At 39.1% G+C, this 13,248-nt stretch overlaps 2 protein-coding genes across 2 annotated transcripts in view; one reads left to right on the forward strand and one right to left on the reverse strand.

Moving 5' to 3' along the window:
• Nucleotides 1-278: 278 nt before the first annotated feature.
• On the forward strand, nt 279-10,993 carry LOC102226206 (solute carrier family 23 member 1-like). The gene is made up of 12 exons (XM_005795862.2): nt 279-454; nt 912-1,046; nt 1,819-1,976; nt 3,970-4,129; nt 5,275-5,456; nt 5,708-5,828; nt 5,913-6,069; nt 8,421-8,674; nt 8,748-8,912; nt 9,002-9,110; nt 9,175-9,270; nt 9,490-10,993. Exons 1-12 carry the CDS (start codon nt 407-409, stop codon nt 9,726-9,728), a joined length of 1,824 nt encoding a protein of 607 aa, XP_005795919.1. The 5' UTR covers nt 279-406; the 3' UTR covers nt 9,729-10,993.
• An 11-nt stretch (nt 10,994-11,004) lies between these two features.
• The window catches only part of fam180a (family with sequence similarity 180 member A), a 3,061-nt gene continuing 817 nt past the window's right edge, over nt 11,005-13,248 (reverse strand). Inside the window, exons 2-3 of the mRNA XM_014472117.2 lie at nt 11,432-11,529; nt 11,005-11,349 (exon numbers count right to left, since the gene is read on the reverse strand). Coding sequence (XP_014327603.1) covers nt 11,020-11,349; nt 11,432-11,529 — 428 coding nt within the window. The 3' untranslated portion in view covers nt 11,005-11,019. The remainder of the gene's footprint in view (nt 11,350-11,431; nt 11,530-13,248) is intronic.

Here is a 13,248-nt window from a genome sequence, read left to right on the forward strand (position 1 = left end):
GCTAAAAACAAGATTTACTCAAAGTTAACCACAAAAACAGCAATAATCCTGAAAGGAGGTGAAAACAGGATCCAGGCTGCAGAGGTTCTGGCCTCAAAAGTTTCTTCTTATGAGATTAGGGTTTGTTTTACAGTGAAAAGGACAGAAAATCTCCAGCCTGCCAGAAGCTGGTTGGTCAGCTGCTGCTTCTGTTGTAATTCGGTTCACATGAGCGCTCGGTTGGAGCCATTTCAGTCAGCACGAGCTGCAGTCCCATGTCTGAAATTTGCTTTTTCTTAGCAGGCTGTCCACCCCGCCCGCGCTCCCGCCTCCCGGCCGCTTCCTTTTGTTTGGTTTTCTCTTCTTTCTTTTCTGTTTCTTCTCAAACTTCTGGAAACTAAACCTGAGCCAGCAGGTTGAAGCTGACATGACCTCCGAGAAGGAAAGCAATGGACTCGACAACTATGCCTTTGCGGTGAGTTTAATGCTTTGTTTTTGTTTGATAACTAAAAATGACATATCTGGAAATCTGGGGATGAACTTCTTTACTTATTAGATCTAGTTAAACGTGTTGGGTTGGGATTTTTTCTTGTCTTTTCTACTTAATTAAGCTTTACATGCTGTCAACATCTGGAACTGAAGAAAATACAAAAATCAGTTTGTAAATGATCATTTTTCTGCCTTAAAGATGGAAGTAAAAGCCAAAGTACATTTTTCCCCTCATTGAATTTTCAGGACCCAAGTTCTACAGGTTCTTTGTTTCTCCACAGCCTCAGGTCTAAACAAATTAAAAATCAAATTTCTGTCAAAAAGAAGAAACATTTGATTTAAATTTTCTGTAATAATTTATGAACTTTGGGGGCGTTTTGTGTTCAAACCTTCACTTCTGCCTCTTTTCTGACGTCTTCCTGTGTCTGTCTGTCGAACTGAAGTTGGAAGGACGTTTCTGTGATCTACAAGAAAAAGGAGAAGACCTGGACTCGTCTATCGATGAAGACACAAACAAACTGGCTTACTGCGTGACAGACGTCCCGCCCTGGTACCTCTCCATCCTCTTAGGCGCTCAGGTTTGTCAGGAAAAGCTTTGAAAGTCGTCAGTTTTCATGCAACATGGAGTCCAGAGTTACAGAACATAAACAAGAGGCAGGATTTGTCCTCCAACATAAACTCAGGTTCTGAGTTTATGTTTCAATAAGTTTAGGGCTGCAACTAACAGTTATGTTAGTAGTAGAATATTCTGATAATAAATTGATTAATCAGATAAAAAAATGTACCACATTCTGCAGATTTTTCATTTAACCACTTAAGCATTTTTATAGATGCATTGAAAGATGAAAATAATTTTTAAAATAAGAAAATAAACATTTTCTTTCATAAAACTCAACAGTAGTGAAGTAAAGGAGGCGTCTGCAGCTAAAAATGTGAAAAGCTCAGTTTATTCTGCTGGACATCAGAACAGTGTAGGGATGATCTGGTCATTATTTTATGGATCAACTGATCAAAAGTTACTGAATAGGATTTTTTTTACAGAATTTGAACCAGGTGAAGCTAAAACTAGAGAAGTTCTGAGTAGTATTTTTTTAATATCTTAAAAACAAAATGTCCATATTTTTGCACAGTTTAGGTTTAATTACTGCTCTGATTGTGTTGTTCTTTCAGCAAATTATCATTTTTATAGTCTGTACTCCAGTTAGCAATTAATTGATACTAAATTAAATAAATTTCACTAGTTGATTCATCATTATTAATCGTTTCAGTACTAAATGAATTCATGCATTAAAAATCAAACTGTTTTATCCTCCATGCTTAATTTGAAATGTCCCTCCTGTGTTCCTGTAGCACTGTTTGACTGCCTTTGGCGGCATCATCGCCATCCCCCTCATCCTGTCGCAGGGTCTGTGTCTGCAGCATGACAGCCTCACACAGAGCCGCCTCATCAGCACCATCTTCTTCGTGTCTGGAATCTGCACCTTGCTGCAGGTCACCTTTGGCATCAGGTAGGAACTGATATGAGACGGATCTGATTTCCTGCTTATGACGGACTATTAGCATGGATTTACTGCCTGTGACTGATTTTATTAGTTGTTGTTGATTAAACACAGCAGTTCAACAGGGGAGTGAATCAAAGTGGAATTAGCCAATCGTCTCCATTTCAGGTCTGAGTCGTTTTCAGATGAAATCTGGAGCATTTGAAGAAAAACAAAAAGAGCACTTTATGACTTTTTGTACGTTTTGTCAAGCAGTTTTACACTTTTAGGGATCACATTTTTTTAAAATCATGATTAATCGATTATTGAAATAATTGTTAACTAAAGTAGTCATCGATTAATCGCTCACTGAAGGATAGACATAATAAAAAAGGCCTTTTGTTGAAAAACCAACACAGTCAGAGCAGTAATTAAGCCAAAAGAGTAAAACATTGATAAACATTTTGAATTTAAGATAAAACAAATGTCTGTCTGTGAATATTTTCTACCCAGAATTGCAGCTTCAGCTCTGGAAAATAAAGAAAAGAACATTTTCCTTTATGTTTCCATCTCCCGTTCAGCACATTAACTTTTTTTGTTGAAAAAAAAATCCAACAAAACAAAACAAAAAAAAAAACACCTCAAGCAAGCTTACAAACCTTTTTGAGAAATTGAGAAAGTTATTTCAAATTTCTCAGTTTTCACCAACCATTTTAACATCATATTTCAAAATGTACATCAAAAAATATTGATGGAAATGTGACTGCTGACATCTATCAGTCAGGAAACTGTTTCTAAGGCCCAGAGAACATCAGTCAGAACCACCATCCACACACATGGAAGCTAAACTCAGCTAAGGTCAGAGGTCATGATGGCAATAATGGCCTCCATGGGGGAGTTGTAACATGCTCCTTCTTAGGAATATATTCTGCGGACATTTCTGGAAGGTGTTGGGTCTGTTTCATCTGGTGTGAAACTGGCACCGCTTCCCAGAAACAGAACATCACCTACAGCCAAACATGGTAGTGGCAGTGTCATGGTCTGGGACTGCTTTGCTGCTTTTATATCTGAACAACTTGCTGTTGCTGCTGGAACCATGAATTCTGCTTTCTTGCATAAAATCCTGAAGCAAAACATCCAGTTATCAGTTTGTTGCCTTAAACTCAAACACAGCAGAACAAAGAAGCTAAAACATCCAGTTATCAGCTTCAGGGGTTTTTACTTTTCCACACATTGTCTGAGTGGTTTAGAAATGTTTTTCTGAAACCAGCTTTTTGTATTTCTAAATGTGTTTGATGATTGAAATGAAACATTTCAATGTGCTAGAAAAGCAAAAACTGGAGATATGTTTGACCTTCTTATGCTCTGTGAACAGAAGTGAGGATCCTGTTAGTTATGCTGAGTTAAGGTGATATTAAACTTGGTGTAAAAACTGTTTTTGTCTTTGAAAACCACAGATTTAAAATGTGATTTCAGCTCTGAGCGCTGCAGCTCAGCCTTCCTGAATCCTGTCGTCACAGCTGGATTAGTCAAGGAATTTCCATCTCATTATGTTCGGAATCTGGTTTCTGCTAAAACCCGCATTCTCCTGGCTTAGCACCACTGATGCTTTCTTGTCCTTTCCTAAACATTCAGGCATGAGCTGGCAGGACAACATCGGCTTCAACAAGTTCAAGTTTTTCTTTCCCAAAGCAAACGTCTGCAGCCATTTTCTCCTCCAACAACTTCCTGCATGATGCTGATTTACATGCTTCACTGGAACGTCTGATGTGCATTGCAGATAGTGAGCAGCACAGAGACAATCATTAGCAGCTGATTGCTTTAACCTACTTAACCTCGAGTCTGTGTGTCTAATAGGAGAGTCACTCGCTAGCTTCACATGATCTGAATTAACTGTTCACATATGCACCAGATGGAAACTGTATGTTTAAATTTCCTGTTTATGAATAAATCTGAATGATTTCAGATTTTAGTAGCATTTTTCTTACCAGCCCATTAATGACTCGGCCATCTTTGCCTCCAGGCTGCCCATTCTTCAAGGCGGCACGTTCACGCTGCTGGCTCCCTCCATGGCGATGCTGTCCATGCCAGAATTTAGGTGTCCTGCCTGGACCCAAAACGCCAGCTCAGTCAACACGTCGTCCACAGAGTTCATAGAAGTGTGGCAGCGTCGGATGAGAGCTGTAAGTAAACTGTGAGCATTTAACCATTTAAAGCACGGGTTGGACCTCCTGTTTAATTTCCCTCTGGGATCAACAGTATTTTTTAATTGAATTAAACTAACAGCTGGTCACATGACTCCACCGGGTTTTACCTCCAAATTTAGCAAACAAAGAGAAACCAAACACTTTTTTGTACTGTTCTGAAAAATAAATTGGGTTTAGCACAAGCCATGGCAGCTGTGCACAGAAATGCTGGAGGTTTTAGCAACATGCCTCAGTGACGATGTTGTGATGTTTGGAACAAAGATTAACATCAATATTTGAGTTATTCAGCCTGTCATAAGAAAAAAAAGGGAATTCATTTTTGAAAGTCACATTTTCACTGTTGTTTATGCATTTCTAAATGTCACAGTTTTCAAACTTTATAGCCCATTTAGCTCCAGTGAGCAAGCTAAATTATTAGTTTGAGGTTAAATATTATAGCTCCATACAAATACATTTAGCTTGCTGGCTAAATATTTAGATATCTAAATAATTAGCCAGCAGGCTAAATATGCAGTTTAACCACAAAATATTTAGCTACTTAGCTAAATATTCAAGTTGGAACTAATATTTAGCTCCAAACTAAACATGTTTAGTTAGCAAGCTAAATATATATTAAAACTTTGACTGTTTTCTTAGTCTCAATGAATTATATTTTTTTATTAAAGTGTTGCAATCATTGTTTTGTTTTTTGTTGTTGTTGACTTTAGTCGTTGTGATTATTTTATGTATTTTTGGGGTTTTAGTTTCAGCAATAACCAGCCAATGTGCTGTCAGATAGAAATAAAAACTCTTAAATTATATAATTTCACTTAGAATCATTTTATATATATTTATAGACTAAAACTATGCTAACAAAATGTCTTAAATAACGAGGTGGGGAACTGTTGTGTTTCTACTGTTCATTTCGGTCTTAGCACAGGTTCACGACACTCCCTCTTGTGGCAGACAAGAGTATTACAAAAACAAAGACGAAAGTGAATCACATATTTAGAATATTTTATTCTTAGAAAATAAAACATCAGATTTTTTCCTCCTTTTTTAAAATTAAGTTTCCGTTGTTTGTCTGTAACTGAATGAGTATAATGATTGATGCCTACCAGTTGTGATGTTTCTGACTCCAGCTGCAGGGCTCCATTATTGTGGGCTCGATCTTCCAGGTGTTTGTTGGATTTTCTGGCCTCATCGGCCTCTTCATGCGCTTCATTGGACCTCTCACCATTGCTCCCACTATCGCTCTTATTGGTCTGTCGCTGTTTGATTCAGCTGGGAGCAGCGCTGGAAACCACTGGGGCATCTCTTCAATGTAATTCTTTGGACTATTTTGTATTTTTACACAAGAAAAAAAACACCAAACACTGTTTATGTCTTTGAGGAAATCTGTGTTTCTAAATCTGGTTCTTTTTCAAATTCAACAAGATTAAAAAATGTCAATGCCTTATCCTTAATGATAATCCTTATGCAAAGAAAGACTGTTACAGTTTTCTGTTCAGAATCTGTTTTCTCCATCTTCTGTTTAAATTTCAGACTAATTTTCCGTCTGTCTGCCTCTGACAGGACCACAGCCCTGATCATCCTGTTTTCACAGTACCTCCGTCACATAGCCTTGCCCTTTCCTACATACAGCAAGGATAAAAAGCTTCACACTTCTCGAGTCTGCATCTTTCAAATTCTCCCTGTATGTAACTGAAGAAGTGATTTATGTTTTATAAATAGAGTAAATTGTGACAGTTTTTTTGTTGTTGCCCATTTCGATTCTCAGGTCTTGTTGGGAATCACAGTTTCTTGGCTCATTTGTTACATCTTGACGACGTATAACGTTCTTCCTGCTGAACCAGGGCAGTACGGTTACCTCGCACGCACAGACCTAAAAGGAGAAGTAATCAGCCAAGCTCCCTGGTTTACCTTCCCATACCCAGGTAAGATGCTGCAGTATCAGACATTAAGATTATATCGGATTTTGTCAGAGTCTGAATATATATCAAAGTCATGGAAAATGGAGATGTGTCTATTTAAAGCCAGAGGAGATTTGTGCGACTGTAAAAATAAATTGAGGCCTTGACATCATTTCACATTTTTTTCACATAATAATGCAACATTTATAATATGCAATTTATGTGAAAACTAACAAATCTGTTAGAGGATGTAATGCAAATATGAAAAAGCTGCAACAGCCTGGTTGTATTTCCCAAAACACATTTTTCACTTTCAGCCTAAAGATATTTTAATCTTACGGAGCCCTCTAGGGGACATGGGGATTTTTTTTTCTTTTGCGTTACCTCGCAAAACTTTTGCGTTACCTCGCAATACTTTTGCGTTCCCTCGCAAAACTTTTGCGTCACCTCGCAAAACTTTTGCGTTCCCTCGCAATACTGTACTGGTCAGTTATGCAGCATAATTGAATACTGCAAGCCTTTCCTACGGTGGGCGCCGTACTTTATGCTTTAATATAAGGTTATGTGAGGTATTTCCATGAATGTTAGAATCTTTTTGTGAAATATCTGAAGTTTTATATCTTTCTTTAGGGTAGAAAGACACCACAAACCTACGATATAAACAGAAACCTTCCGTAAGTAGGAAAGAAATAAAAATACATCCTAATTTGGACTATTTCTGAGTTATTATCGCGGTTAATAAATCATCTGACAGTTTTGATTGTGTCTCTGTTGTGTTCGTAACCTGAATGGTTTAAAGAGCTGCTTTCAGTGCCGCTCCATCTTAGCCTTAACAGACATAAACATGCAGTAAAAAATAAATCGATTTTCAATCAGTGTTTTGCACCAAACAGTTTTTACTGTTAACAAGTTTTTATTATTAAACACACGACAAACTAATGATGGTAGAGGGCCGCACTGGGTTATCTCGGGGAATCTCATCTGTCCGTGTATCAATCAGCTCCAAACCATTTCTTTGTTCTGTCACAATTATCGATTTATTCCATTTTGATGATTATGCTCCAAACTTTGCAAGGACTGACCACCCCACTCACCGCTTCCTAATACACACAAAGCCAGTATCCTTCCCATTCATACCTGGTGACGTCACTCCCACGTCGACACACCTAAGTGTCAAAGCCGCTGCTCCTGTCATATCAATAATTACTTATTTCATTCATATGGCTCTTACAGAGCCTCAGTGAAAACGTGTTTATTATTATTAACTGTTTGGTGCAAAACACTGATTGAAAATCGATTTATTTTTTACTGCATGTTTATGTCTGTTAAGGTTAAGATGGAGCGGCACTGAAAGCAGCTCTTTAAACCATTCAGGTTACGAACACAACAGAGACACAATCAAAACTGTCAGATTATTTATTAACCGCGATAATAACTCAGAAATAGTCCAAATTAGGATGTATTTTTATTTCTTTCCTACTTACGGAAGGTTTCTGTTTATATCGTAGGTTTGTGGTGTCTTTCTACCCTAAAGAAAGATATAAAACTTCAGATATTTCACAAAAAGATACTAACATTCATGGAAATACCTCACATAACCTTATATTAAAGCATAAAGTACGGCGCCCACCGTAGGAAAGGCTTGCAGTATTCAATTATGCTGCATAACTGACCAGTACAGTATTGCGAGGGAACGCAAAAGTTTTGCGAGGGAACGCAAAAGGTTTTGCGAGGGAACGCAAAAGGTTTTGCGAGGTAACGCAAAAGTTTTGCGAGGGAACGCAAAAGTTTTGCGAGGGAACGCAAACGTTTTGCGAGGTAACGCAAAAGTATTGCGAGGTAACGCAAAAGAAAAAAAAATCCCCATGTCCCCTAGAGGGCTCCGTATAATCTGGCAAACGAGCCTTATTCAAAGGCATTATTTTAATTCTGAATATAACTGGATGCAAAAAGCATCAAACGGAGACGATCTAGGAAAACAGTGACATCATAAAAACTGGACGTTATAAAAAGATGAGACAGAAACTCACTGGGTTCAGTTTGTTGACTAGAGTAAAAAATGAACAGCAATTATCTGGATAATTAGCGGAGCTATTATGAAAACGGGGTTTATTTTCACCACATTATTCATTCATTTATTAATGTCACAGTTTGACACCAAATGTTAAATCTACAAAATAAATATTTAGCTATAAGCTACATTTTTAGCTAACATGCCAATGCGAGCTTACCCTTAACCGGAAGTGGACTGCTAAAAACCAAAGCTGGCTCTTACGATCCTCCATGTAAACTCCTGATAACTAGACTGCGTTACTGCAGGCTAATTCTCTGTTCGCTGACATTTTCTGTTTCATTTTGCCTTAAACCAAACCCAGGACAGTGGGGGAAGCCCACGGTGAGCCTGGCCGGCGTGGTGGGGATCCTGGCCGGGGTGATCTCCTCCATGATCGAGTCTGTTGGTGATTATCACGCATGCGCAAGATTATCTGGCGCTCCGCCGCCACCGAGACACGCCATCAACCGCGGCATAGGCATCGAGGGAATCGGCTGCCTGCTGGCTGGAGCGTGGGGAACCGGAAACGGAACCACTTCCTACAGCGAGAACGTCGGCGCGCTCGGTATCACCAAGGTAACAGCCTTCTCCATGCGACCGCATCAGATTGAAAGAGGAAACAGTTCAGCAGGATCTCCTGACTCTGTAGGTCGGGAGCCGCGTGGTCATAGTGGCCAGCGGGGTGTTCATGGTTGCCATGGGGATACTTGGTAAAATGGGTGCTGTATTTGCCACCATCCCCTCTCCGGTGATTGGAGGCATGTTCATGGTCATGTTTGGTGTCATCTGTGCAGCAGGAGTCTCTAATTTGCAGGTAAACACCTAAAACAGGGAAGTTTCCTGAAAGCTTCTAAAAGATTTACGATCCTGTTCTGACTGGAAGATTTCTGCTCATGTTTTCAGTACGCAGACATGAATTCATCCAGAAATATCTTCATTTTTGGCTTCTCCATGTTCTCTGGTTTGGTCATTCCCAACTGGATATTAAAGAATCCCAAAGCTATTGCTACAGGTACATAATCAGTTTGTGTTACTTTGTTAATGAACTTTAAAAAGCATCAGTCCGTCGTTTCCAGGTGTGGTAGAGTTCGACCAGATGCTGCAGGTTCTTCTGACAACCAGCATGTTTGTCGGCGGTTTCTTCGGCTTCGTGTTGGACAACACCGTCCCAGGTGCTCTCACACATCAACACGACCTCAGTGACATAGTAGGGCATAGGGCTTTCTGCCCAGGGCTGCACAGCATGGGAAGGCAGTGGGGGGCCACAAGGCCAAAAATAATAATATTTTGAGTAACAAAAGTGTTTTCAGAAGAAAATGTTGTTCTTCTAAATGTTGTTGCTCTTCCTGTGTTTTTAGAAATATTGACTGTGTTTTCTTGGTTTCCTGCAGGATCGAAGCAGGAGCGCGGCATCCTGGCCTGGAACAAAGCTCATGAAGACGATTCATGTGAAACTCTGGAGACCGGAGAGGTTTACAACCTCCCATTTGGCCTGACCTCCTACCTGTCCTCGTTCTCCTGGCTGCGCTACGTCCCGTTCTGCCCGCCGGGCCTGTCCAGCTCCCTGGATCCCAAGCAGCCGCTGGGAACTCCAGACCCGGGCCAGATCATGATCGGAGTTGGGTTGTGAGCCACGGTTTCATGTCACGGTGCCATCATTTGGGATTTTCCAAACACACCCCCACCAGAGGCAGCTCAGGTTCTGTAACATCTCAGAGACAGTGTACTGTAGCAACAGTGTTTGGATCTTATAATAATTCATCTTTCATTTCGCAGCATGTTTGGACTGCTACATTGATTTTTAAATGAGATCAAGTGGGGAATTCAGAAAATAACAAGGACATGAAGGAGTAAGAAAGTAATCTCTTCCATTTCTTAGAAATAAAAAGGCGACTGCAGAGCTAAGATACTTTGACTGGACAAAGTTTAGAAATATGCAACAGCAGGCGAATGCGACCCATATCCGACAGCAGGATGTGGGTCGTTATTATCATTTTCAGTCATTATTTACATCCAGATTTACCGTCTGGCTTCTTCTGCTGCTGCATTATGACACACGTTCACATCAATGACGTAAAAGTCAGATAAAATGTGACGTGAGCCTTCAGACAGCAGACTGTGAAAACTATCTGATACCATTTAGTTTACATGTGGAACCGATCAGTTTTTCAAAGGGGGTGAAAAAATTGGAATTGGGACTGGAGTACAAAAAAATAAAAATCTGATTTGGGTCGTATTTGCCTGCTGTTGAACGCAGTCTAGGCTGAATGTCATGAACCTCCAGGACTCGAAGTCCTGATGTTTTGTATCTGATCTTTTTCATGCAGGCTACAAAGCAAAAACTGAATTTAAAAAAATCTTTGGCAGGATTTGTAAAAATGTAAACGTAACTGTTTCTGCTTCTCACCTTTTACCAGTGAACAGGAACTGGTAAAATAGGAGTGAAACATGTCTGCTGATCTGCTGCTGCTGGATACATTTTTGGAAAGATATTTAATGCAGTGGTGCTTTGCTTTGAAATCCAAGATGATTTATTATTTACAGTGGATCCTTAATGACAAGAGATTAAAATTAATCCAACATAGACACTCTTATTAAAATTTTCAGATATTTTTCACTCATATTTGCATATCATTTTCACTCTGTTGTGTTGTGACTCATTTAAAGTTGTTCTGTTTTCGGTCTCAGATGTCAGTTACATGCAGGTGCTAGTAAATCAAATATCCGATGTAAATATGATGTAAATATGGGATTTCACAGTTCGATCGTCTTTTGCTGAGAATATTTCATTAATTTCTTCATTTTGATTTCGGTTCAGTTCATTTCTGATTCTCATTTCTTTCAGTTGCAACATCTAATATTGAATTTTTAAAGTGATGTACATTAAACTTAAACATTGAACCCAAAACGTGGGTCGGTGCTCAGTTTGTCCGTGCCAGGTCTCTTTTTAAAGCTTTGTATAAACCAACAAAAGATTCTCCCCACATTCCTCTTTGGTGAACAGAAGCAGCGCTGATCATCTTCTGGGTTGTGTACACCAAAGTCATCAAGATTCGCTCAAAATCCTCCTGATGCAGCGAAGCGCTGTGCTCTGACAGCTCAGCTATGAGCCCAAACACGTCTGTTAGCTTCTTGGGAAAGATTTCCTCATAGATGAAGTTCAGATTTCTGGTCTGACGGAGTGAAGAAAGTTCAGCGTCGTCGACAGAAAACTCCCCACTGGGCTCAAAACGTACGCCGGCCATCAGGATCTGTTACACAGAGAGAAGAATGGGCAAAAATGCAACAAATGCACATTCAAAGATACTTCTGGGTCACATTTATTTTATTCACCTCATATAACAAATGGACATCATTCATGGTTTTGTAGAATGTTGGATTTCCAGCTGCTGAAGATCCTCTTTTCACTTTGGCTGCAGCAGGAAACAGAACTTTGTGCAAATATATAAAAAGAAAACAGGCACAAGAATGATTTAAATAAGCTTAGCTTCACTATCAACTTTACTTCTATATGCACATGTTCAGGATTAATGCTGCAAACTCTCAGAAGCAGGTACATTTTTGTGTCAAATGAAAAAATGACTTTATCTTTAATGGAGGGTTGCTGCTCTGCTGCACCTCATGAGCTTCAAACTCTGACCTCTGACCTTACAGACAAATTCTGTCTGCAGACACTAAACCTCAAAGGTAGAAGGAGAATCAAAGGAGGAGCAACACATGGAAAATATTACTTGTTGAAATCCAAATGATTTCAACATGCAACGTATGGTTTAAGTTTCCCCAACTTTACGTTGCAGAACGATCACAACAGGATGTGTGCAGCAACGGAAACGATTTAAGATTTAATCCTGTAGTTTAAAATAAGAGGAGCCAATCTGCTGCTGTGGTTCTTCACATTTTATAAAGTGCAAAGCAAAGATTCATAAAAAAGATCAACGGATTAGATTAAATAATATGGCACAGGATTCAAAACTGATTTGGGAAAGGATCAGTTTCTTTATAATAATCTTAATTAATCTAAGCTCAACAAGGATAAAAAAGTGAACAGCATTAATATTCTGATGAAGAAGTCAACTCTTTTTTCTCAGTATTCTCTCTTACATAACTTTTATTTGAACACTTTTTCCTGTAGTGGTTCATAAATGTTTCAACAGATCAATGAAACGTCACATAATGGATACAAATCAAAGCTCTCAGTTTAAAGACGGCCAAGTGATAGAGATTGGGACCCGGCTTTTATTTTGGTAGTTCACTTCCTCTTATCAGCAAGTGGGTTTGCGTGTCAGTTAAATATTTAGTTAGAAGCTGTTCTGCTCATGCATCTCCTGTAACGTTTCTGTTTTCATTATTAAACCTTAAGCAATGATCATCAAACTCCTGGTCCAACTTTAAAAATAACGTAACACGATCCGCTCAGCCTTCCTATTATCATCTCGTCTGAATTAACAGATATGAATCAAAAATGTCAATTTCCAGATTCCCAAACTGCCTCTTACACTGGGTCAGTGGCAGAAGTTTGAATTTTGGAGTCTGAGCTTGACGCCTGGTTCATCACGAGTCAGAATTTATTCTATTTTTTAAGAGTCAATAAAACTTTTGCTACTTATTATTCACAGTAATGAAGAAAATACTTTATGTTGCCATATGTTTAAAAGATTATTTAGTCCAAGGCTTTTATGTTTGGAGGATGATGAAAGAAACTGAAACGGTTTTGGATCCATGTTGTTTTCTGGCTTCGCTGCTGTAAAGCATACTTTAAAATACAATATGAGCAGCCATGATGAAGATCATAAACTGGAATGGCGTTCATAAATCTCTCTAAATGGTGGGCACCATCACATGCCTGGCCGCCACGCCTGGCTGCAGGCGATTATGTGGAAAACGTCAGAAGGTCCCAGAGTCGCAGATTCAACTCAGATGTTCAGCAGCTGAAAATTCACCAGGATTTACTGACTGACTTTCCTTCATAACATTTTACGTCCCATCAGTTACAATTGTTGTCAGTGGCTTTGGTGCATTATTCACATCACTATTGACTCGGACTGGAACTTTCATTTTGATTAATTAGTTACATCGATTTTAACACGGTAAGCATTCTACCACGATTAATCACTCTTTTCCCCTTTTACATGCTTAAGTTCTGACTGGAA

This window comes from Xiphophorus maculatus, chromosome 2 (assembly GCF_002775205.1).
Source record: "Xiphophorus maculatus strain JP 163 A chromosome 2, X_maculatus-5.0-male, whole genome shotgun sequence".
In the NCBI taxonomy this organism is placed as follows: domain Eukaryota; kingdom Metazoa; phylum Chordata; class Actinopteri; order Cyprinodontiformes; family Poeciliidae; genus Xiphophorus; species Xiphophorus maculatus.